Source organism: Gobio gobio (assembly GCF_949357685.1).
Source record: "Gobio gobio genome assembly, chromosome: 10".
NCBI lineage: Eukaryota > Metazoa > Chordata > Actinopteri > Cypriniformes > Gobionidae > Gobio > Gobio gobio.
This window is the reverse complement of record NC_137116.1, coordinates 50794503-50817437: the sequence shown is the minus strand read 5'-3', so window position 1 is coordinate 50817437 and position 22935 is coordinate 50794503. Positions and strand designations below refer to the sequence as shown.

Here is a 22935-nt window from a genome sequence, read left to right as displayed (position 1 = left end):
TAATGCAATGGCTACTTTCTATACCTTTCGACGAGTCTCCAAGAGTAGTGCATTTTGCTTTTCCAACCAACAAGCCTGTTTCTCCAACCTTCCTTGCCTGAAGGAGAACAAATGTTGCATTAATGGTTTCACCGATTCAGAAGAAAGTACAGTTTTGAAATCAGGCTGATTCAATAAGCTCATTGAGTGTTGTATTTCTAACCCGGCTTGCATCATCAAGCAACAGGAAGCCAAATGACTCTTCAAGTTCCTGTTCAGAATATCCCTTTTCCCGTTTCTCAGAACGAAACGCAGCATACTGTTGGAAAAAAAGACATTCATTATAACATGACACAAGTCATTTTATATTGTATTAAGTATAAAGCAGTATAAAACTTACCCGTTTTTGTAAAGCGCCATTGTTGATAAAATGGGCAGAGTTGTAGGTGAAACATTCTTTTGATTCCTCATACAAATAGTTGTCCCGAAGTGGAGCTAGAATACTCTCATTAAAGGTTACTGAGCCTGGATGCACAGGCTCCAGAAGACCTGGTAAGACAGGACACATGTCTGAGTTATACTAACTGCTTCATAATTTTTCAAAACATTCAATCTTTTCAACAACAAACAAAACAGAACGTTTTGTATGTCCCTTTAGACTAGCAACTAGAGAGCATGTCAATGACAGTTGACGGTCATTGGATTTATCTTGAGATCAACCTTCAGTAAAAGCAATAAATCTGGCAGAGAACCCATTCTGTGAACAAATGGTTGGGTAAACAAACCAAAACTGGCAAGCGACTCCTCTAAAACAATCAAAAAACCTTTAAGAAAGGCCCTTGCGCAATTCTTCTGCTGAACACGCTGTTCATTAAATGAAGGACTATTGTGCAACACGTCTGTTGAAGTGTTCCCTAATAATCTTCCAAATCTACCATATAACCATAATGTCAAATACTGACACATTAACTCATCAAATTATACAGTAATATGAAAGTCTAATTAATGGATTTCCAGCTTTTCCAATGGGAAAATACAACTTAAGATTGTAGCTGGTTTCTAGCAGGTGCTAGAAGATCATCTTGGACCAGCAACAAGCCACTAGTCATACCAGTTTATGGTGGTCAAGCAGGTTTTTGAAACATGACTCTCAACCAAGCGAGAACAAGCTAATGTTGATCTGAGACCACCTAATATTTGATGGATAATTCAAACTCAACGCACATGGAGGAATGAGATTCATAAACCACCGCTGTAAATAAAGCAACATTGCTGAAAATTCTTAAGATCTAGACCGTTAGTACTGTTAGTCTTGAATTTTTTTGGTCAAATTATGCCATTATTTACCTTTACAAATCTCAAAACACTGAGAAAAAGGACCAAAATGAGAAGACATTTCGGTAACACCTTACAATAAGGTTTCATTAGCTAACTACTTTAGTTAACATGAACCAAATTAATCTTAGTTTATGTTCATTTCAGCATTACTAATACATTATTAAAATCATTATTGTGTTTGTTAACATAAGCTAGTTAATGCACCGTGAACTAACAAGAACAAACTAAGAATGACTGTATTTTTATTAACAAAGATTTATAAATACTGGAAGACATGTATTGATCATTGTTAGTTAATACATTAACTAATGATAACCAATGAAACCTTGTTGTTAAGTCTAAGTGCTACCAGCTTTTGATATTTTAGAACATGCACAAATATCTATAAAACACTTATAATGTTAATTATATAATAAATAAATACAGGCCAGGTCTAAGAGATGACATTGCACTAAAACATGCTTGTAAAGACCTCTTATTCAAATGCACCAAAAAGCTTATGGGAGCAAAGCTAAGACTATCACGTGTAGCTTTACCAGGCCCATGCTGACTCGACTGCACAACTGGTTTAGAGTTAAGGGCAACAAACCAAACCAGTACAAGTGTCTTCTTTCGACCAGAATAGGACTGGTTGAATGTATTTTACACAAGTGCTGCAATGGTGTGTGTGTGACTACATTTAAACACCTATAAGTGAAACTCGGGAATTAAAAAACACCGTTTCACTGTCAAAACAAACAAAAATAGCACAAAAATAGAGTGGATTTCGATTTGAAAAATAAACAGATGTTTATTGCATAAATTATACAAACACTATTGACGTCAAAACAGAAACTAAACGTGTCGACGAAACCACTAACCCCAGTTACCTTGTGTTGATCGTGTAGTCACATTCTCCATGAAGACGAGGCATAGATCCCAGGTTTTCGCTTTGCACTCGATATATTAGATATTTCTAATCCTCGGTGGCTGACGACATTCCTCTCAGACGGTTAAAATGATACTGCCTTTCCCGTAAAATAGTCATGAAATGTTTATTGAAAGCTCTTAGGACAATTTCGACGACTAACTTAGTCTCTCAGGATGAAATGCGTTTTGAAGGACTTGAATTGTACTGTGAGACTGTGTTGCAACCAGGAAGCGAATCCTCATAAAGACAGCAAAGGTTGGGCTGTGAAAACGACAGGCTGCCAGCGAATTGGTCTGAAGGCCTGTTTTTAACCGAATTTTTCAGACTGGGATTATAATTCACTCGACAGCCCGCGCTCTCATCGCGAGGAACGCGGCGATGAAGAAGCGCGTAGCTCGCGCGAGTAAAAACGAAACGAAATAGAAACAGAAAGTCAAAAGTTTGCATCCATCTTGCGTCCACCGTGCAGTTCCGTTTGGCGTCGCTAGTAGTCACAGTGTAGAGTGAAACGACGACGTTCGTCGCTAGTTATACGCGGATTTATCTCTGAATTTCGATTTAACAATTAAAAGAAAGGTGTATATGTTTGTATACCGATCACGAGTAACGTTAGACGCGAGTAACTTGAAACAAAAAAAACAACAGTCCTTGCTCTGAGAAAACAAAATAAGCTCTTCCGGCCTCTAGGTGGCGCTATTCGGTTTTCTGCATTCCTGAACTCCTGCCTTGCGCATGAAAAGACACTGAGTTCTGGACAAAATGTTCAATGTATTTGTCCAGCTTTGTCTGCCAACCTTTGGTCGGGAAAAGCCACTACAGGTGTAATGCATAAGGGATTTTTTTTTCTTTTCTTTTTTTTTCCAAAGATATAAATTTAACATTTCAGAAAGATACAAATGTTTCATATATAATTTTTTGAAAATGTCCATAATATCATGAAACATAACAAAAACATAACATAATAAAAAAACATAATATAATTTAAAAAAATGACAAAAAGGGTATACATGCACTGTAAAAAAAAAAAAATCAGGTCTCCAATTGAAAATTTTCTAGTGAGCGATCACATCTAAAATTGCCCAAATTGAATTTCTTGAATTTTAATTGAATTAAATTGCATCAATTCACAGAAATTCAATTTGGCCAAAGGAAAAATGTAGATGTGATCGCTCACGCTCACTAGAAAATTTTCAATGGGAGACCTGAATTTTTTTCACAGTGTGTGTATTCAAATTAAAGAAGAGGAGTTTAATTCTTTGTAAATGTCCATAGTTCTTATTGCTTCGTGGTTTGAAAGTCCTTTGAGAGTTTTAAAATAAATCTTCATGTCAGCCTTGAAATGGGTGATGTTGGGAATCCTGTCAGACCATTTACATTTGTTTATGTAGAAGTTCCAGAGTAATATTATAAGATTTAATATAAAAACATGACTCTTTTCTATATCCTTTTTGTCGTAATAAAAATAGCTTCTCTTTTCTCTATGTTAATTTTGGTTCCACTTAGCATATTAAATAAATATTCTATATCAATCCAAAAGAATTTAACATACATACATTCAAAAAAAAGATGCAAAATAGTTTCAGTATCCGTTTTACAAAATGTGCAACATTCATTGTGCAATTTTTACATCTTTTTAAAAACTGGTTTGTTGGATAAACTGTATGTATAATTTTAAAGTATATTTCATTAACTTTATTATTAACACAGTATTTGTTATTATAAGTCCAAATCAATCCCCAATTAATATTCTCAAAATGGTCATTCACAAAAGTATTTATTTCGAAATGCTGCAGGGCAATGAATCAAACGCCTGAAAATTTATTATTGCAGTTGCTATCTTTAATATCAATACCATTCAACAAGACCTGTTTTTTAAACATTTAATTTTTCTGAGGTTCACTAATGCCTTGCAAAAGTCTCAAAAAACCTGCTGGTATTGCATCAAATACAATACTATATTATCGTGGAGATATTGGAATACCAATAATAAATATTCAGTATATGTAAATAGCCCTCTTCGTTTATTAATTGTGAGACCATTAGAATATCATTTTTAACCCAGTTGTCATAGAAGATTGATTTGTTCTTATATTTAACAATTTTATTATTCCATATTAACTGTTTGTGGGGGGAAAAGTTATGTTTGTATATAAAAAGCCAACATAAAAGAGCCTGGCTATGAAAATTGGATAACTGGATGGGGAGTTTGCTAACCTCAAAGTCATATTTTAAAAGGAACTCTATACTGCCAACTTTTTCTATTATATACCATAGCTTATCTTTATGCTTAATATAATGTTTAATCCAGTTCAACTTGAAAATTGTATTAGAAGTAACAGCATAAGGGTTTTTCATAAGTTTTCTGTGATGGGTAGGGGTTAGATAGAATAGTATAAAAAATCATTAAGTCTATGGAATGTCCCCGTAATACACGTGTGTATGGTTATAAAATGTATACTTGTATACATGAAAGAGTAATTCTGATAATGTGAACAAAATACATTCAAGTCATTTGTTCTCAAAAAAAAATATTTTTTTAATCAAAACTTCACCAGTGCAAATACATGGAATATGAAACGAGCATGTTTAATAAATACCAAATGCAAGACCACTGCTCAAACAGCCACACAAACATATCATCTCAAAACGAACTATGCATTAGAAATTTTAAAAAGAAAACATTGCAAATGGTTTGCAGTCTTTCCACTTTCCCAGAAAGCAGACCATTCTCTATCCGTCTAATGACACGTCACAATGAATGGGTTTTCTGTTTATTGTGAAAACGGCTTTACGAGTCCATGATCCATGGCTCTAGACAGGCAGGCCCGAGCTGCGTTAATAGCATCCTGCTTCTTGGGGTTGTCCTCCAGTTTTGCCACATATGTCAGGATTTCCAACAATTCACTTTCAATGAGCTTCTTGGCTAGCTCATCATCAGCATCCAGCATGTTATAGACTGTCACAAGACCTCTGTGCTGAATCTCAGGGTTGTCATGAATACACAATCTCTGCATGATCTCAAGCCACTGCTCAGTCTGTAGAGGATAAAAAAATAATAGTAAAGTCAATCGTCTTTGGTATGAGCATCTGATACCAACACTGTACCACTACAAAATAGTGATAAATCACAGTGGCACGTGAAGGCTATTGATACATACCACTTTAGTCATCTTAACCGCAAGTTTCTTCTGTGCGGCAGTGAGCATAGCCAGCGCGCCAGCAGACGCCCTCTGAAGCTGCTCATCATCTTCACTACACAGCAGGATAAGAAGCTTGAGTTTATCATTGCCATCTTGCAGGAATCTGTCTTGAACCTGTCAAATCAATGAATCTGGTCAATATTTACATCCAAACTCACAATAAGCAGAATGTGTTCACGGTAGTAATTTTATACCTCCTTGCAGGAAACCAGATTGCACATGCACTCTGTGGCGGCTTGTCTGATTTGATCATGTTCCTCAAACATGTAGTTTTCGATCTCTGGGAGTGCTTTTTCTTTTAGGATTTTCACTCTGTGGAAAGAGAGATACATAATTAGATTTGCAGTTCCAGGATAGTTCCAAAGTTTAGCTTTAAGGATTTGGTTCTTTGTAAATGAAAATGTTCCCTATGGTGTGAGCATGGCCCTTGATTTCTGTTCTGTTCTGTTCTGTTCTGTCTGTCTGTCTGTCTGTCTGTCTGTCTGTCTGTCTATCTATCTTCTGTGTCTGTCTGTCTATCTATCTATCTATCTATCTATCTATCTATCTATCTATCTATCTATCTATCTATCTATCTATCTATCTATCTATCTATCTATCTATCTATCTATCTATCTATCTATCTATCTATCTATCTATCTATCTATCTATCTATCTATCTGTCTGTCTGTCTGTCTGTCTGTCTGTCTGTCTGTCTGTCTGTCTGTCTGTCTGTCTATCATCTATCTATCTATCTATCTATCTATCTATCTATCTATCTATCTATCTATCTATCTATCTATCTATCTATCTATCTATCTATCTATCTATCTATCTATCTATCTATCTTTCTATCTGTCTGTCTGTCTGTCTGTCTGTCTGTATGTATGTATGTATGTATGTATGTATGTATGTATATATGTATGTCTATCTATTTGTCTGCCTGTCTATATGTCTGTCTGTCTGTATGTATGTCTGCCTATCTATCTATCTGTATGTCTGTCTGTCTGTCTATATGTCTGTCTGTATGTCTGTCTGTCTGTCTGTCTGTCTGTCTGTCTATTTGTCTATCTATCTATCTATCTATCTATCTATCTATCTATCTATCTATCTATCTATCTATCTATCTATCTATCTATCTATCTATCTATCTATCTATCTATCTATCTATCTATCTATCTATCTATCTATCTATCTATCTATCTATCTATCTATCTGTCTGTCTGTCTGTCTGTCTGTCTGTCTGTCTGTCTGTCTATCTATCTATCTATCTATCTATCTATCTATCTGTTTGTCTGTATGTCTGTCTGTCTGTCTGTCTGTCTGTCTGTCTGTCTGTCTGTCTGTCTGTCTGTCTATCTATCTATCTATCTATCTATCTATCTATCTATCTATCTATCTATCTATCTATCTATCTATCTGAGGAATGAGGAGCGAGGGAGCTTCCTGAAGAGCCTTGAGCAAGGATACACAGGTGAATCCTTCGCTTGCATCCTAAGGGGGTGGAGCTGAGACGCGAGTTAAGGAGGGAAAGGAAAAAAGGATGCACCAATAAGAAATGAGAAGCACCCCATTTTTGCAGTCCTTAGAAACCTGCAGTTCCTCCATCAGCCCACCAGAGGGAACCCTCACAGAATTTCTAGGAAGCCACTTCCTGTCTGTGAAGTCTTGTTAGTGTTCAGCTACCGTTCTTTTGTACCTTTTGATCTGATGTCTTGTTATTTTGGTCTTTGTTATACTGCATTTTGTTTTTGTTTTGCTGATTCTAAATCGTGCCTTTCTTGATTTTTTTGCATTTAATACTTGATGGTTGGTCCCTAACAAAAATGTTTGACACTCACCGAAGTTTGTCGTTTAAGGCAGCAAGATTTGTAAGACCCAGCAGAGCTTCAAAGTTTTCCATACCATCTCGTTCTGTGCTTAGCAAGGAAACCAGTGGTCGCACAACTTCATATATCTGTTATGGAAAGAGTAGAAACATGGAAAATTAGGTATCCAATTATATGTAGATTTTTTAGATTTTTTCATGCTAACATAAAATGTAATATCAGTTTTCAATAACATGGAATGCAAAAGTGTATTTTAAGGTTTCACGACCCTTTAAGCGTTCCTGACGATCTATTTTGCCAATTGGTTTTCACAGTACAGATGTAAAAGGTTATCTTACCCTCTCGCCTGGGAAGGCGATTTCAGGATTGGAGACGGCAGCGATCTTAGCCAGAGCATGGCTGGCATTTACTTTTCCTTTGTCGGTTCCCTCCAGGGCTAATGGGATCAAAGCCTGTCGCACATAGTAGTGAATAGTTTTTATTTCACTGAAGTGTGACATTCACTGAAGTATCTATGGGTTTGTATTTGCTCTGTGGTCTTTTACCTTTCCTCCACCATGAGCTACAATTGTGCCACGATCTTTAATATCATTCGCCAATGCAAGAAACACTCTGGGTGGACAAAAATAGTAAGTGTATTAACTTCAGCTGCATAAAAGACAACACATAATCAGGCCATTTTTTTGTTTTTGTTTTCAGGGTCCAGATTAGGGGTGTAAGAAAATATCGATACACGTGAATATCGCAATATTATGTTTGGCGATTCTCAAAAACACTGTATTGATATTTATATATTTACATCCAAGATTAGTGGCTTTGTGTTTGATTCAAACCACAGATTCTCCCGCGGTATACAGAGCTGAAGTGTGGACTCATTTTGGCTTCAGCTATAAGGAAGCCACTAAGGAAATCGACAATTTTCGAGTCATTTTGTTTGCAAAATAGGCCATGTTAAAATCCAATACTAGGGAAACGCATTGAATCTGAGAGCTCGCTTAACATCCCAACCTCATCCACGCTGAATAAGTTTCGATAGAATATGTTCAGCATGTTTTCCTCTCAGTAACAAAATAAAGCGTGTGGATATGGATGCACCAGCTCTGCAGTTCAGTACTTTAAATAGCACTTTATACAACAGATTGCTTTAAAGCGACAAGAGCTTTACAGTATTAAATATAAAACAAACAGTCCTTCAGTCATGTTCAGTTATCAGGACTATGCATTTTCTGTTGTTAAATAGTTTAGAAATTAAAAACTGCTATACTGTGAACCTTTAAAACATATACACATAAAGAATCCTGCAGTCACTTTACTGTTTCCCTTTACTTAGATTGCACAAAATAGTGATTTAGTGATATAAATGATACTCTATTAATTAAATAAAACAGTTACTTGTCAGGTTTTATGCATATGGTTGTTCTTTATTCTTTTAAATTAGTTTTCTCTAAAAAACAAAAAAGAAATATTGCAATGTATTGCCTCTCTTACAATATCGCAATATCATGATACGTATCGTATCGCCAGATTCTTGGCAATACACAGCCCTAGTCCAGATGTACAGACAGACAGATAGAATTGTGTAATATTTCTGTCAGATTATATAGTTGCATTTAACAGTTGCTTTTCCCCTGCTCAGAACAGACTGATAAGGTTTCAATAGCTCCTGACTTCAGCTCAACTTCACTCACTTTTCAGTGAAGTCCTTTTACCCATTTTTGGATCAAAACTTTTTCTTGAGTCTTACCTTGAAAGCATCTCTTTGGTTTGATCAGTCAGGATGGAATTATCTGCTTTGACCATGACAGCGAGAGCTGATGTGACTCCAGCTTTCAATAGCTTCTTCACTCGCCTTTCAATGAAGTCCTTCTTATCCTAAAGCACAAGCCAAATGCATTCAAATGTATATTTCAACTCGACTTCCAGGCAGTGACAGCATGTACTAACATTTTTGACAACATTATTAAACATGCAGTATTTATTAAGAAACTAAATGGAACATTTGTACTTTTAAAGATTCATTTGCCCCTTCACAGGACTCTATGTTACCTTCGGGTGCTGCTCAGGGACGTGTTGTTTGGAGAACTTGGCCAGCTGCACCAACTCCGGGAGGATGTCTTTCTTGTCATAGCTGTTGGTGCAGTTGACCAGGGTGCAGGCGACAGCATATAGGATGGTCTTATCTTTTGACTATGAGAGAAAAATGTATATTGTAGATTTGCACATTTACATGTGAAACTCTATTAGGTTTATTAGGTCTTTTACATACCTGGCAGAGTTCAAACATGGCCCTCATGGCTGCTTCATCCTCAACAAAGTCATCTTTTACATCAGCATCATTGGTAAGATAAGCCAAACCTTCAATGGCCCATTTCCTGGTGCGCACATCAAGTGTAGGGTTGCAGAGCCACCTGGAAAAACAAACAAAACAAATCTAGTTGAAACGCAGTTTGACCCCATAACATCTGCATGAATAGGCATCGTTGACAATGTAATTGAGGGTGGCCATATGTTAATGTATTTAATGAGTTTCTGAAATCAGAAATGAAGTGTTTTCTATCTTAGCTTCAGTGTTTTTTGGACTGGGGAGGAAGTTTTGTATTTGTAAGTTACAATACACATTTTTAAATGTTTTTGATAGAAGTCTCTTATGATCACCAAGGCGATCATTACTCCAGCCTTCAGTGTCACATGATCCTTCAGAAATCATTCTAATATGCTTATTTGCTGCTCAAGAAACATTTATTATTATTATCAATCTTGAAAACAATTGTGCTGCTTAATATTTGTGTGGAAACCGTGATACATGTTTTTTTTTCTTTCAGAATAGAAAGTTCAAAAGAGCAGCCTTTATTTCAAATAGAAATCTTTTGTGACATTATACATATTTCTTTACTGTCACTTTTGATTAATTGAATGCATCCTCGCTAAATAAAAGTGTTTTTTTTTTTTTCCAAAAACATCTTCCTGACCCTAACATTTTGTACGGCAGTGTGTTAAACTACTATATTAAAAGATAAAGGAAAATGTAATTTCAAAAGTCCTTTCAATATAGCGTTCTCACTTTCTGCACTGCTTGGCCAGTTTCTCAGTGGAACCCTCTGCAAATTGTCTCATGCTGTAATCATCTCCTCCAGCTGATCCCAGTTTACACAGACCCTGAGAAAAAAGAAGTTGGATATATTATGTTACAAAATATATCAACTGCTCTCATTTAATCACACTGCAGCAAACCCAGTTCGAAAAGCATTAAAGCATGCCATTTTGCGTACCACAAGGGCTCTGATCTTGATCTTCTCATTCTTAGTTTTCTTGTACATTTCCTTCAGCAGAGATACTCCATTGCTGATAAAGAAGGAAGCTTTGCTGGTTTTGGTGGATGCGTGAATGAGGGCCTCGACTGCTACCAACTGGTCCACTTCACGCTCAGATCCACAAAGAGCCACCATCATCTCCATAATGCCCTGACGACCCGCAAGGACATTACCCACGTCGAAAGGCCCCTGCAGAATGCCTGACAAAGCATTGATGGCATGGATGTTTTTGTCCATGTCGTTAGGGTCAAACTTGCTCCTGTTGATGAAAACCAGTGACATTAAGTATAGCATAATTCTATGTGCGATCTATGAGTTCTATGTATTAATTTTGTGGCAAAAGTGGAACTTACTTAATGTACTCATCACAGATATCTCTAAAGTTATCTCGCTCAGGGTCACAGCGCAAGTCATCGTAGAGCTTGTCGAGGAGAACGCTGGCAATCAGCTGTGTGTTTTCTGTCAGCGGCAACTGATCAGGAAGATCTGGAACCTGACCGCAGACCTTCAGAATCTTCTTCAGGCCTGTTTTCGAGACCATGAAAAAAAAACATTAAAACATGTAATTTCAGTCTTTTTTTAAAAGATTTGATAAATTTACAGGCTTCCTCATGTATCCAGGTTTTTCAAGACAGTTGAAATCCAGGGGCCTTATTTATCAACAGTGCGTAGTTAAACTTGTACTTATACGTAGAAATGTGTGTAAATATAAGCACACATCTGAGCATGCTTACGCAAATAATTTAGTGGTAGAATAGCGATACTACACATAAAAAAGCATTTAAGAGTGTCACAGTATGCATTAAGCAATCCACATATGTCCTGTATTTCCTTTAATTATAAAACATTAAATATATATATTGTAATTTTAAACACAATGCATAATTGGTGTAAAACCCTATAAAAGACAGCTGTGACAAATGTTGGATGCTATTATTTCCTTGGACCCAACCTACATCCAGTTCCCTTATCGAAATCCTCAACAAGCCGAAATAAAATGGGGCTTTCAAGCTATCACCAGATTCCCAAAGATAATTGGAGCCATATACTGCACCCACATCGCCAGAAAAGCACCATCAACCAACAAATTTAATGATGTAAATAGACAAGTGTTTCATTCTGTTAATGTGCAAATCATTTGTGATGCAAATTTGTTGTTGTTAAACGTCATTTCGTGACTCATTCTGTGTTTGTGAAGCTCTTCTTTGCCATAATTGTGGTGAGGAATAAACACAATAACATGATTTTTAAAGGGATGTGTTGTCACCATATATGGTTCATTGGAGGCTTCCGAATGCTAATGACCGTGAACGTGAATGAGCATGGTAATTACGCACATGTGGGATTTATCAACAATTATTGCTTACTCATGAGCATAAGAACTGTGCACGTTTGATAAATACAGATTTTCTTGTACTTTGGCACATTCTAAATTTCACTCGTAGGACGAAATCTAGAACCTTTTCTACGCACTGTTGATCAACGAGGGCCCTGGTTCTTAAAATAAAAAATAAAAAAGGTAACACTAGTTTAGGGTCCAATTCTCGTTATTAACTAGTTGGTTAGTTATTAGCATGCATATTACTAAGATATTGGCTGTTTATTAGTACTTATAAAGCACATATTAATGCCTAATTCTGCATGACCATATTCCACATCTCTTGCCCATTACCTGAATTTAACAACTACTAACTATTAATAAGCAGTAATTAGGAGTTTATTGAGGGAAAAGACGTACTTAAAGGGTTAGTTCACACAAAAATGAAAATTCTGTCATTAATTACTTACCCTCATGTCGTTGGACACCCGTAAGACCTCCGTTCATCTTCAGAACTCAAATTAAGATATTTTAGTTGAAATCCGATGGCTCAGAAAGCCGTCCATTGGCACAATGCACTGTACACTCTCATAACCCAAAAAAGGTACTAAAGACGTCGTTACAAAGTCCATCTCACTACAGTGCAGGTTCTACAATAACTTTATGAAGCGACAAGAATAGTTTTTGTGTGCAAAGAAAACCTAAATAACGACTTATATAGTGATGACCGATTTCAAAACACGGCATCATGAAGCTTCGAAGTGTTATGAATCAGCGAGTTGATTCAGCGGTTTGGATCACCAAAGTCACGTGATTTCAGCAGTTTGGCGGTTTGACACGGAATTCGAATCATGATTCGACTCACTGATTCATAACGCTTCGAAGCTTCATGAGGCCGTGTTTTGAAATCGGTTTTCACCATATAAATCGTTATTTCGTTTTTTTTTGTGCAGATGGACTTCGTAATGACGTCTTTAGTACCTTTTATGGGTCTTGAGAGTGTAAAGAACATTGTGCCAATGGAGGCCTTTCTGAGCCATCGGATTTTAACTAAAATATCTTCATTTGTGTTCCGAAGATGGTCTTACGGGTGTCGTATGACATGAGGGTAAGTAATTAATTACAGAATTTTCATTTTTGGGTGAACTAACCCTTTAATAGTTAGTTTATAGTTCTTAATAATAGTGCAAATTGGACTAAACTAAACTAGACCAAAAAAAAACTATCCTAAACAAAACAACAACAAAAAACAGGTGTTGAGGGGGTTAATTAAAATGAGAAACTTAGGCCCGGTTTCACAGACAGGGTTTAGATTAAGCCAGGATTAGTTCAATTAGGGAATTTAAGTAACTTTTATAAAATAGTAGCCTAAGAAAATAGTGTGAATCTTGAGACAAAACAATGGCACATATATCTTAAGATATGTCAGTGCAAGTTGCTTTCAGTTAAAACAGCTCAAACATGCATTTTAGTCTGGGACTAGGCTTAAGCCTCATCTGTGAAACCGGGGACTCGATGTTTAAGCTTGCTGAGGGCCCCTAGTTCGAGATTGAGAACCACTATACTATACTGATGAAACGTACCGTGGTCAATGGTGAAAAGGCACTTGGAGTGATCGGTGTCTTTTTTGTCTTTTCTTGGCACATTCCTGGTCAGGAGGTTCAGGGCCTGGTCTCTCCCGTGTCCAGACACCTTCTTGCTAGCGATCATCTCCAACAAGGCAAGCAGGATATCCTTCAAGTCCCTACTGGAGTCTGCCAGTCATCGGACAAAAGCAAATTGGTTCAAATGATCACAATCTTCAGTAATGCTGCTGTGAATGCTCATTTGCTCAGCTGTCCTCTCCTTACCGAGTACGAGGGCCTCTTCTTTGCCGTAATTTCTCTTGTCTCCTCCAGCGAGGGAGTCATTGATACACTGGAACATGTTTGCGGTTGCCAGAGCAATCTCCTCATTGTCCACAGCCATGATGCTGCACACTTTGCTAATTCCCACCATGTGGATGATGGCAGTTGCCTTTTAACACATTATTAACACAAAACATTTATAAATAAACGGCCACAAACACAGAAAATTGTACCAAGAGGGCTGATGTTGCCTTTAATACACCCCATTAAATAAATAAACAAAAATAATAATAATAAAAAATATATATACTGTATATATATTGTCAGGATTCTCTACTTTGCCTTGTCTTTTATTTTGTAATTGGCCTTCCATGTTCTTTTGTAGTTCTTGTCATGGTATTTAGTTCTTTCTGTTCATGTGGGTTATTGTTTGTTGGTAAGTGTGTCTTTTAAGTGGTTACGGATTGAGGCCTTGAGCTTAAACTTCATGTCATGTGTTTCATGGTCAAGTTATGGATATTTCATATGATTGGAGCTATTAAACACCTTTTTATCTGCATATAGATCCAGACTATTGTTTGATTTTTTTTTATAAACTTATTAACCTATACATATAACCTTGCAAAAACATTTTAGTCTGTCATTTTTTCCCCAGGGAAAATAAAATCAAGAAAAAAATTTATAAATATATATAACAAAGTAAATTAATATGTCAGGGCTCAATGCTAAGGATTTTTACTGACCTAGTCAGGAAAGCGGTTCAAATTTTTTACTTTCCCTACAAAAAAATGATATGGCCCCATCACAAAAAATTTTATAAATAAAATGAATGAAAATAGTTATTGTTTTCACTGTGTTTTACAGATGCAACCTTACAAAAATCTCCCAATTTTCATACAACAGCAAAAAACGATTCATAAACATTCAGCAATAAAGTAAGAACAAATAATCAAATTATGAGCAATAGCAATAAATACAATAGAACAAACACATTTTACAGTAGTTTTTGCAGGTAAATTGACAAATGGGACACTCTACTGTGTCTATGATGGACTTGCGGACATGCCCCCAAGCTATGGAATGTGCTTCCTCTGCCCATCAGAAATGCACCAACGTTGGGTCATTTTAAAAAGTTGATTAAGACACATTTATTTAAGACTGTTTTTCTGTAATGAATTGTTGTATTGCTTTTGTTGCTTCTGTTCTACTTTTACTGTAGCGCTTTGGGTTTAAGAAAAGCGCATTATAAATAAAATGTATTATTATTATGCGCACAACATAAAAATAAAACAAATGAATTCAGCATAAATTATCTTAAAACATCCCCTCATGTAAGGGGATGTATAAAAAACTAAAAAAGAAAAGAAAAGAAAAAGATTATTTGTCTGTTCCTTACCCTTGCTCTGTGGCCTGTGCACATTCCTGACAGGGTCCGGATGGCTGCCAGAATCATCTCAGGGTTTCCTGTGTCAATCAGCTGCACAAGTAAAGGCACACCGTTGTTCTGGAAAATTCTCTCTGCTCCCGCGTCCTCTCTGGCCAGGACAATCAAGTTGTTGGCAGCCTAGCGGACCCAACAAACATGTTGTTCAGTTTAACTGAGAAATATGTGATCATTTAGTTTTGCTTTACTGCTCTAAGCTAAAAGAGAACAGAGTTCTAGGAAACTATTCAAACCTTTTCTCTCTTTTCCTTATCTGATTCATCTGAAAATAGGATGTCAAACATGTTCTGCACTCTGGAGTCTGTTGAGAAGCTCGTTTTCAGCTGTGGGTAAAATCAAATATCCTCTTTAGAAACTCAGATGTGCATAACGTGAACTCAAAAGCATTTTGACAGGAACGATCCCCACCTTCTGTTGGATCTCAGCTCCGAGTCTTCTGAGGGTCTCGAGGAAGGTCTTGTTTTTAGGCTCTATGGTTGCACATCTCTGAACGTCCTTAAAGGCCATGTCCAGTTTGCCAAGCTTCTCGAGCGCTTGGCATCTTCTGTACAGAGCCTTGATGTCCGCAGCATCCACATCGATTGCTGCAATTGTATAAAAGAAACAGATCAGCATTCATTAGTCATGTTTTAATGGAGCATGAGAAACATGTTTTATGGTATAAAGATGGTATACTTGAAAATCAGAGCTGAAACTTAAAAAAAAATTATGAATTGGCAAATCATACCTTTACTGGCATCTGATGCTGCATGGTTGTAATTTTCCTGGAAAACAAGACATCGAATGAAATTCATGCAGAAAAATGTGATGGCGCATTCAAGTCATTTCGGAAATCGTATTTATGAGTTGAATACCACCAAAAAGTCGTAAATACCAGTGGGAAGTTTGGGTTTTTATTTGAGCCCTGATCTTTTTTATGTAGTTATTTAAAGGGATAGTTCAACCAAAAATGAAAATTATATCATTAATTACTCACCCTCATGTCATTCCAAACCCATAAGACTTTCGTTCTTCTTTGGAACACAAATAAAGATATTTTTCACAAAATCTGAGAGCGTTCTGTCCCTCCTTTGATGTTTCAAAAAGAGATCGTAAAACTAATCCATATGAATTGAGCGGTTTAGTTCAAATCTTCTGAAGAGACTCGATCGCTTTATATGATGAACAGATTTAATTTAGTCTTTTATCCACATATAAACACTGATCAGCGAATACAAACAGAAGCTCAACTGAACATGCTTGAAGCGTGAGAACAAACCTCATTGGTTCTTGCAGAAGCTCAAACGTGCTGTGTAACACGAGAATGAACCTCATTGGTTCTTGAGGAAGCTCAAACGTGCTGTGTAACACGAGAATGAACCTCATTGGTTCTTGCAGAAGCTCAAACGTGCTGCGTAACACGAGAATGAACCTCATTGGTTCTTGAGGAAGCTCAAACGTGCTGCGTAACACGAGAATGAACCTCATTGGTTCTTGCAGAAGCTCAAACGTGCTGCGTAACACGAGAATGAACCTCATTGGTTCTTGCAGAAGCTCAAACGTGCTGCGTAACACGAGAATGAACCTCATTGGTTCTTGAGGAAGCTCAAACGTGCTGCATAACACGAGAATAACCCTCATTGGTTCTTGATGAAGCTAAAACGTGCTGCATAACACGAGAATGAACCTCATTGGTTCTTGAGGAAGCTCAAACGTGCTGCATAACACGAGAATGAACCTCATTGGTTCTTGAGGAAGCTCAAACGTGCTGTGTAACACAAGAATGAAGCTCATTGGTTCTTGATGAAGCTCAAACGTGCTGTGTAACACGAGAATGAACCTCATTGGTTCTTGAGGAAGATCAAACGTGCTGCATAACACGAGAATGAACCTCATTGGTTCTTGAGGAAGCTCAAACGTGCTGCGTAACACGAAAATGAACTTCATTGGTTCTTGAGGAAGCTCAAACGTGCTGTGTAACAAAAGAATGAACCTCATTGGTTCTTGCAGAAGCTCAAACGTGCTGTGTAACACGAGAATGAACCTCATTGGTTCTTGAGGAAGATCAAACGTGCTGCGTAACACGAGAATGAACCTCATTGGTTCTTGATGAAGCTCAAATGTGATGCGTAACACAATAATGAACCTCATTGGTTCTTGATGAAGCTCAAACGTGCTGTGTAACACAATAATGAACCTCATTGGTTCTTGCAGAAGCTCAAACGTGCTGTGTAACACGAGAATGAACCTCATTGGTTCTTGAGGAAGCTCAAACGTGCTGTGTAACACGAGAATGAACCTCATTGGTTCTTGAGGAAGATCAAACGTGCTGCGTAACACGAGAATGAACCTCATTGGTTCTTGATGAAGCTCAAATGTGATGCGTAACACAATAATGAACCTCATTGGTTCTTGATGAAGCTCAAACGTGCTGCGTAACACAATAATGAACCTCATTGGTTCTTGATGAAGCTCAAACGTGATGCGTAACACGAAAATGAACCTCATTGGTTCTTGATGAAGCTCAAACGTGCTGCATAACACGAGAATGAACCTCATTGGTTCTTGAGGAAGCTCAAACGTGCTGCATAACACGAGAATGAACCTCATTGGTTCTTGAGGAAGCTCAAACGTGCTGTGTAACACAAGAATGAAGCTCATTGGTTCTTGATGAAGCTCAAACGTGCTGCGTAACACGAAAATGAACCTCATTGGTTCTTGAGGAAGCTCAAACGTGCTGTGTAACACAAGAATGAACCTCATTGGTTCTTGCAGAAGCTCAAACGTGCTGTGTAACACGAGAATGAACCTCATTGGTTCTTGAGGAAGATCAAACATGCTGCGTAACACGAGAATGAACCTCATTGGTTCTTGATGAAGCTCAAATGTGATGCGTAACACAATAATGAACCTCATTGGTTCTTGATGAAGCTCAAACGTGCTGTGTAACACGAGAATGAACCTCATTGGTTCTTGAGGAAGATCAAACGTGCTGCGTAACACGAGAATGAACCTCATTGGTTCTTGATGAAGCTCAAATGTGATGCGTAACACAATAATGAACCTCATTGGTTCTTGATGAAGCTCAAACGTGCTGTGTAACACGAGAATGAACCTCATTGGTTCTTGAGGAAGATCAAACGTGCTGCGTAACACGAGAATGAACCTCATTGGTTCTTGATGAAGCTCAAATGTGATGCGTAACACAATAATGAACCTCATTGGTTCTTGATGAAGCTCAAACGTGATGCGTAACACCAGAATGAACCTCATTGGTTCTTGATGAAGCTCAAACATGATGCGTAACACAATAATGAACCTCATTGGTTGTTTATACACTCTAAAAAAAAAAAGGTTCTATATTGCACCAAAAATGGTTCTTGGCTCGTAATCATAGGGGAACCTTTTTTAGTGCTATATAGCACCAATTTTGGTGCTTCAGTGGTTCTTCAGCGGTTCTTCAGAGCTGAAGAACCACTGAAGCACCAAAATTGGTGCTATATAGCACTAAAAAAGGTTCCCCTATGATTACGAGCCTTTTTTTTTAGAGTGTAGGTGAATAAAAGCCTAAATTCAATCTGCTCATCATATAAAGCAATCGAGTCTCTTCAGAAAATTTGGACTAAATAACCGCTCAATTCATATGGATTAGTTTTAAGATCTCTTTATGAACTGTCAAAGTTGCGTAGTTGCAAATGGAGGGACAGAACGCTCTCAGATTTCATCAAAAAGATCTTCATTTGTGTTCTGAAGATGAACGAAAGTCTTAAGGGTTTGGAACGACATGAGGGTGAGTAATTGATGAAAGAAATAAAATTTTTGGGTGAACTATCCCTTTAAGAGAAGGTACAGCACCATCATGTTCCATCGAAAGTGTCTTGAACGCACCTGACATAGTAAACTTCCCAACTTGGAAATACGAACTTCCTAGGAGGAATTGAACACACTAGGTTCATATTGTGTACAGTGTATAGACTCTTTACCTTTTTCAGGAAACAGGCTGATCTGTTCCTGTAGATGACCGCTAGCGTTTTATTGTCTTTGCAGGCCTTTATGGCTTTAGTGTAACTCTCAATGGCTTTGTCGATTTCTCCAGCCTGGAAGTACTTGTTACCCTCGTCCTTTAACTGGACTGGATCTCCAATTTCACCCATCTATCAGAGAATGTGACAATTGAAAAGGTTGCATATTGTTCACACGCAACCTTTTTCTGTATACAGTCAAATGCATGTAAGTGCTACATTTAAAATGTATTTCATTGAGCATTCAGACAATATACACACAACATTAAAAATAGCAGCATTTGTCTTTTAAAAAATATGCAAGTATTAATATTATTGGTCAAACTTTAGTTCAGGGTCCAATTCTCACTATTAACCAACTATGACTTATGCGTCAATAAACTTCTGCTTATTAATAGTCAGTAAGGTAGTTGTTAAGTTCAGGTATTGGGAAGGATTAAGGGATATAGAATATAGTCATGCAGAATAAGGCATTAATATGCTTTATAAGTACTAATAAACAGCCAATATCCTAGTAATATGCATGCTAATAAGCAACTAGTTAACAGTGAGAATTGGACCCTAAAAAGTGTTACCATATTAATATATATATATAAAAAATTTAATTATACAAAAAATATTGCAACGTCTACATCCATTATGTTGTTTAGTAACTAATAAAATATTTTATATTTAGAGCAAGACATCCAAGGCGAAGAGGGTAAAAATGACCACAGTTGATTGATTGCATTAGGAATTGCAAAAATGTTTGTATTACAAGTTTTCTGAAATGTTATATTTAATATGTAATCGAGTCAGTATCTAATTAAATATGCACTAGTTTGCATACAATTCCAGAACAGATATCTAAACATTGGATAAAGTCAGGTTCAGAATATTTGTTGAGATATTAGAGTCAGAGGTTTTTACAGAGATCCAGGGAAAATACTGTCAACAGCCAGAAAAAAGAAAAAAAATTTAAACTCATGCAAATGATATATGAACAAAGCCCTATGTAAAAACTTTCAGAATATAGACAGGAGTAAAACTGTCAAATTTGGTGTATAAGTGCAACTGAAGAGGAGATTTCTGGCTCGGGTGCATGAGAAAAACAATAGAAAGTGCAAATGTTTTTTTGTTTTTTTCTGAAAACACGCATTATGAAAAGCCAAATACCCCAAAATCTCATTCTCAAAATTGACCAGTGTATGAAAAAACAATGTTTTTGCCTATAGTGTCTTAATTCAAACACATTCCTTGTAACATTTAAATTTTGCACATCAAAACATGTTCAAACTTACCATTTAGGTGCCAATTTTCTCAAGCAAGTGGTCAAGCACATGTTATCTCTGACTTTAAATGTCTGACCCTCAAGCCTTATTTGGGCAACAGTGTGGCCTCATAAGAGATCCTGCCTCCACAAAACTGAACGCAGTGAATGGCAAATACTGTCTTCTATAAATCCGAAATATTTCCTATTCTGTCTCCTATGACTACAGATTATGCATCCAAAAACAAGCAATCATGCATGTCATTATAGTTACATACCGTCATTGAAGTCAATTCTGCTTTGTCGTAAGAGAAAAGGTCTGTTCAAAGTGTAGTTTCTTGTCGTTTGGGTTTATCAGTTATAACGCCCCCCAATAGTCACTTAATATATATATATCTTGCACATGGGGGGGCACATACCAGGATAATGGATGGATCCATTTCATTGTGAGGGGTGGCATGGTCTTCATCAACCCCATCTGGTGATACAAATGCATTGTGCATATTATCAGTCACAACCAAAGATTACATCTTTCATTGTTTCTCACTATTCCTCATCCTGCTGTTAATTTATTCCTGTTATGGTAGATTAATTTTAATTTTCAGATGTGTGGTCACCCCTTATATCAGTGAAATGGCCCGTCTCTGATATGGTCTATTTAGGGAGAGGGTATGACAGCTGAGAAATCAGTAGCAAATGTCCAGAGCCGCCTGATGGGAGGGGGAGGGAGGAGGTGTCTCTCAACAGCTGCTGTGCTGGAGGTCTGACTGGTACTTTCTAGAATGGAAGAACTCTCCAAGATAGTAGAAAGAACTGGGGGAAGGTGTTACGCTCATAACAAAACATCCTGCAACCGTCTGGTGGCATTGGTGAGGGACTCTATTGTGGGATTTATTTATAGGGTCAGGACATGTCCTGAGTAATACTGAACTGACAACTCCTTAATAAATAGGTTTTCTTTAAACAGCATTGGCCAAAAGTGATGACTGGATGCGATATTTGTTTTTAATGATCCTACAAGTTCGATTAAACCAACAAAATATAAGGAAAGTATTTTAGATTTTTTTAGATATTTCAAAGGAAGAACAAAACACTAAACTTGGTTAAGGTATATCTGACAAAAAAAAAAAAATGTGTTTAGTTACTAATAATTAAGGTGATTACGGTCACAACAAATACCTAATATACTGTATATCATCATACTTCCACAGTTGATTACATTAGGAATTGCAAACAGTTTTGTATTACTGTTACAGTTTTCTTAAATGTTTTAAACTTAAAAAAAGTTCCCAGGCAAAATAATACACTGACTACAACACAATCATAAATATTTTGTTGATTCTGTCTTGTTTTTGCTTGTGTTCATAATTAATTTGACAGCTGGGCCAAAATTATGTCCACACAATATATATGTTTCATTGCGTAGATATTTCCCCTTCAAATATTATAACGTTTATTAAAGATTTTGTAAGCAAATATATATTAGGCCTATGTTAAAGCATTTTACTTTTTGTTTTGCTACTTTGTTCTTAGATTTACCTGTTGGATTTGAATGTTTCTTTAAACCTCTCTGAATACATCACCAATAGATTCACGGTTATTCGTTTAAAACATTAAATCAATGCCCTGTTGTCACCATGTATAGCCTACTGTACATAAAAAGCAGTGAATGATGAGATACTTTCAGTGACAATGCTGATACTGACATCTAAGTGAACAACATTGATAATAATAAGAAATGTTTCTTGAGCATCAAATCAGCATATTAGGATGATTTCTGAAGGATCATGTGACACTGAAGACTGAAGAGCAATGATGCTGAAAATTCAGCTTTGCCATAAAATATATTAAAATACAAAACAGTTATTAAATGCAGCCTTAGTGAGCATCACTGGGTCATTTATTGGGTTATTTTTTAATATTATTTACACAGTGCTGGGTAGCTTTTCTGTAACTCGATCTGCTGCCTGGGTCATCAGTTCATCACCTACCAGGCGCTGGGTTAATGTGCAATGTTGGGTAGTCTGTGCCACTGCTAAACCGGTTAAAACTGGATACATTTGTCAGTCGTTTTCTGTTTTGTTCCGAGAGAAATGTCCTGAGGGAAAACTTCCTGAATTAAATCAATGTTCGTATTAGTATATTGTATTCCTATCAAATTATTACTGTGCAAAGAATAAAATGTCTGTGGTCTCACATTTGACCTTTTTTGAAGTTACAGCTAATGTTTGCCCGGAACGCTAGCCGAACGTTGCGCCAGCGCCACCCGGAAGTTTCAGCTCCCGCCAAACCAGGGACATGCGACATCGCTGACTTTAATAGTGTGGTCTATGGTATGCGTTTGAAACGTAACTTTTCAAAAATGAATATAAGATTGTCATTTAATTAACTGGAACAGCTTACTGATAGCAGTTTTATTCCCACATATTCCCACTGGCTGCTGTTGCTGCTCCTGTCAGGTCCTAAAACATTTACGAAATGAAGTTGAATAAAGAAAAACTCTATTGTTCCTAGCTGTCCTAGTGCATTT

The 22935-nt window shown here is 36.8% G+C and overlaps 2 protein-coding genes across 4 annotated transcripts in view; both read right to left on the bottom strand.

Moving 5' to 3' along the window:
• tasor2 (transcription activation suppressor family member 2) overlaps positions 1-2443 on the bottom strand; it is a 30148-nt gene extending 27705 nt beyond the window's left edge. For all 3 annotated transcript variants that reach the window (XM_079827584.1, XM_079827586.1, XM_079827585.1), the window contains exons 1-4: positions 2187-2443; positions 380-528; positions 203-298; positions 25-97 (exon numbers count right to left, since the gene is read on the bottom strand). In XM_079827584.1, coding sequence (XP_079683710.1) covers positions 25-97; positions 203-298; positions 380-528; positions 2187-2217 — 349 coding nt within the window. In that variant the 5' untranslated portion in view covers positions 2218-2443. The remainder of the gene's footprint in view (positions 1-24; positions 98-202; positions 299-379; positions 529-2186) is intronic.
• Positions 2444-3087: 644 nt separating this feature from the next.
• On the bottom strand, positions 3088-20987 carry unc45b (unc-45 myosin chaperone B). The gene is made up of 20 exons (XM_079827583.1): positions 20684-20987; positions 19118-19288; positions 15883-15919; positions 15564-15739; positions 15389-15478; positions 15108-15275; positions 13715-13880; positions 13448-13618; positions 10900-11071; positions 10505-10805; positions 10297-10391; positions 9502-9643; positions 9282-9422; positions 8980-9107; positions 7781-7847; positions 7574-7687; positions 7248-7363; positions 5622-5739; positions 5386-5541; positions 3088-5262 (listed from the first exon to the last, which is right to left on the bottom strand). The coding sequence occupies exons 1-20, from the start codon at positions 20687-20689 to the stop codon at positions 4999-5001; spliced, it is 2799 nt and encodes a 932-aa protein (XP_079683709.1). The 5' UTR covers positions 20690-20987; the 3' UTR covers positions 3088-4998.
• Positions 20988-22935: the final 1948 nt, after the last annotated feature.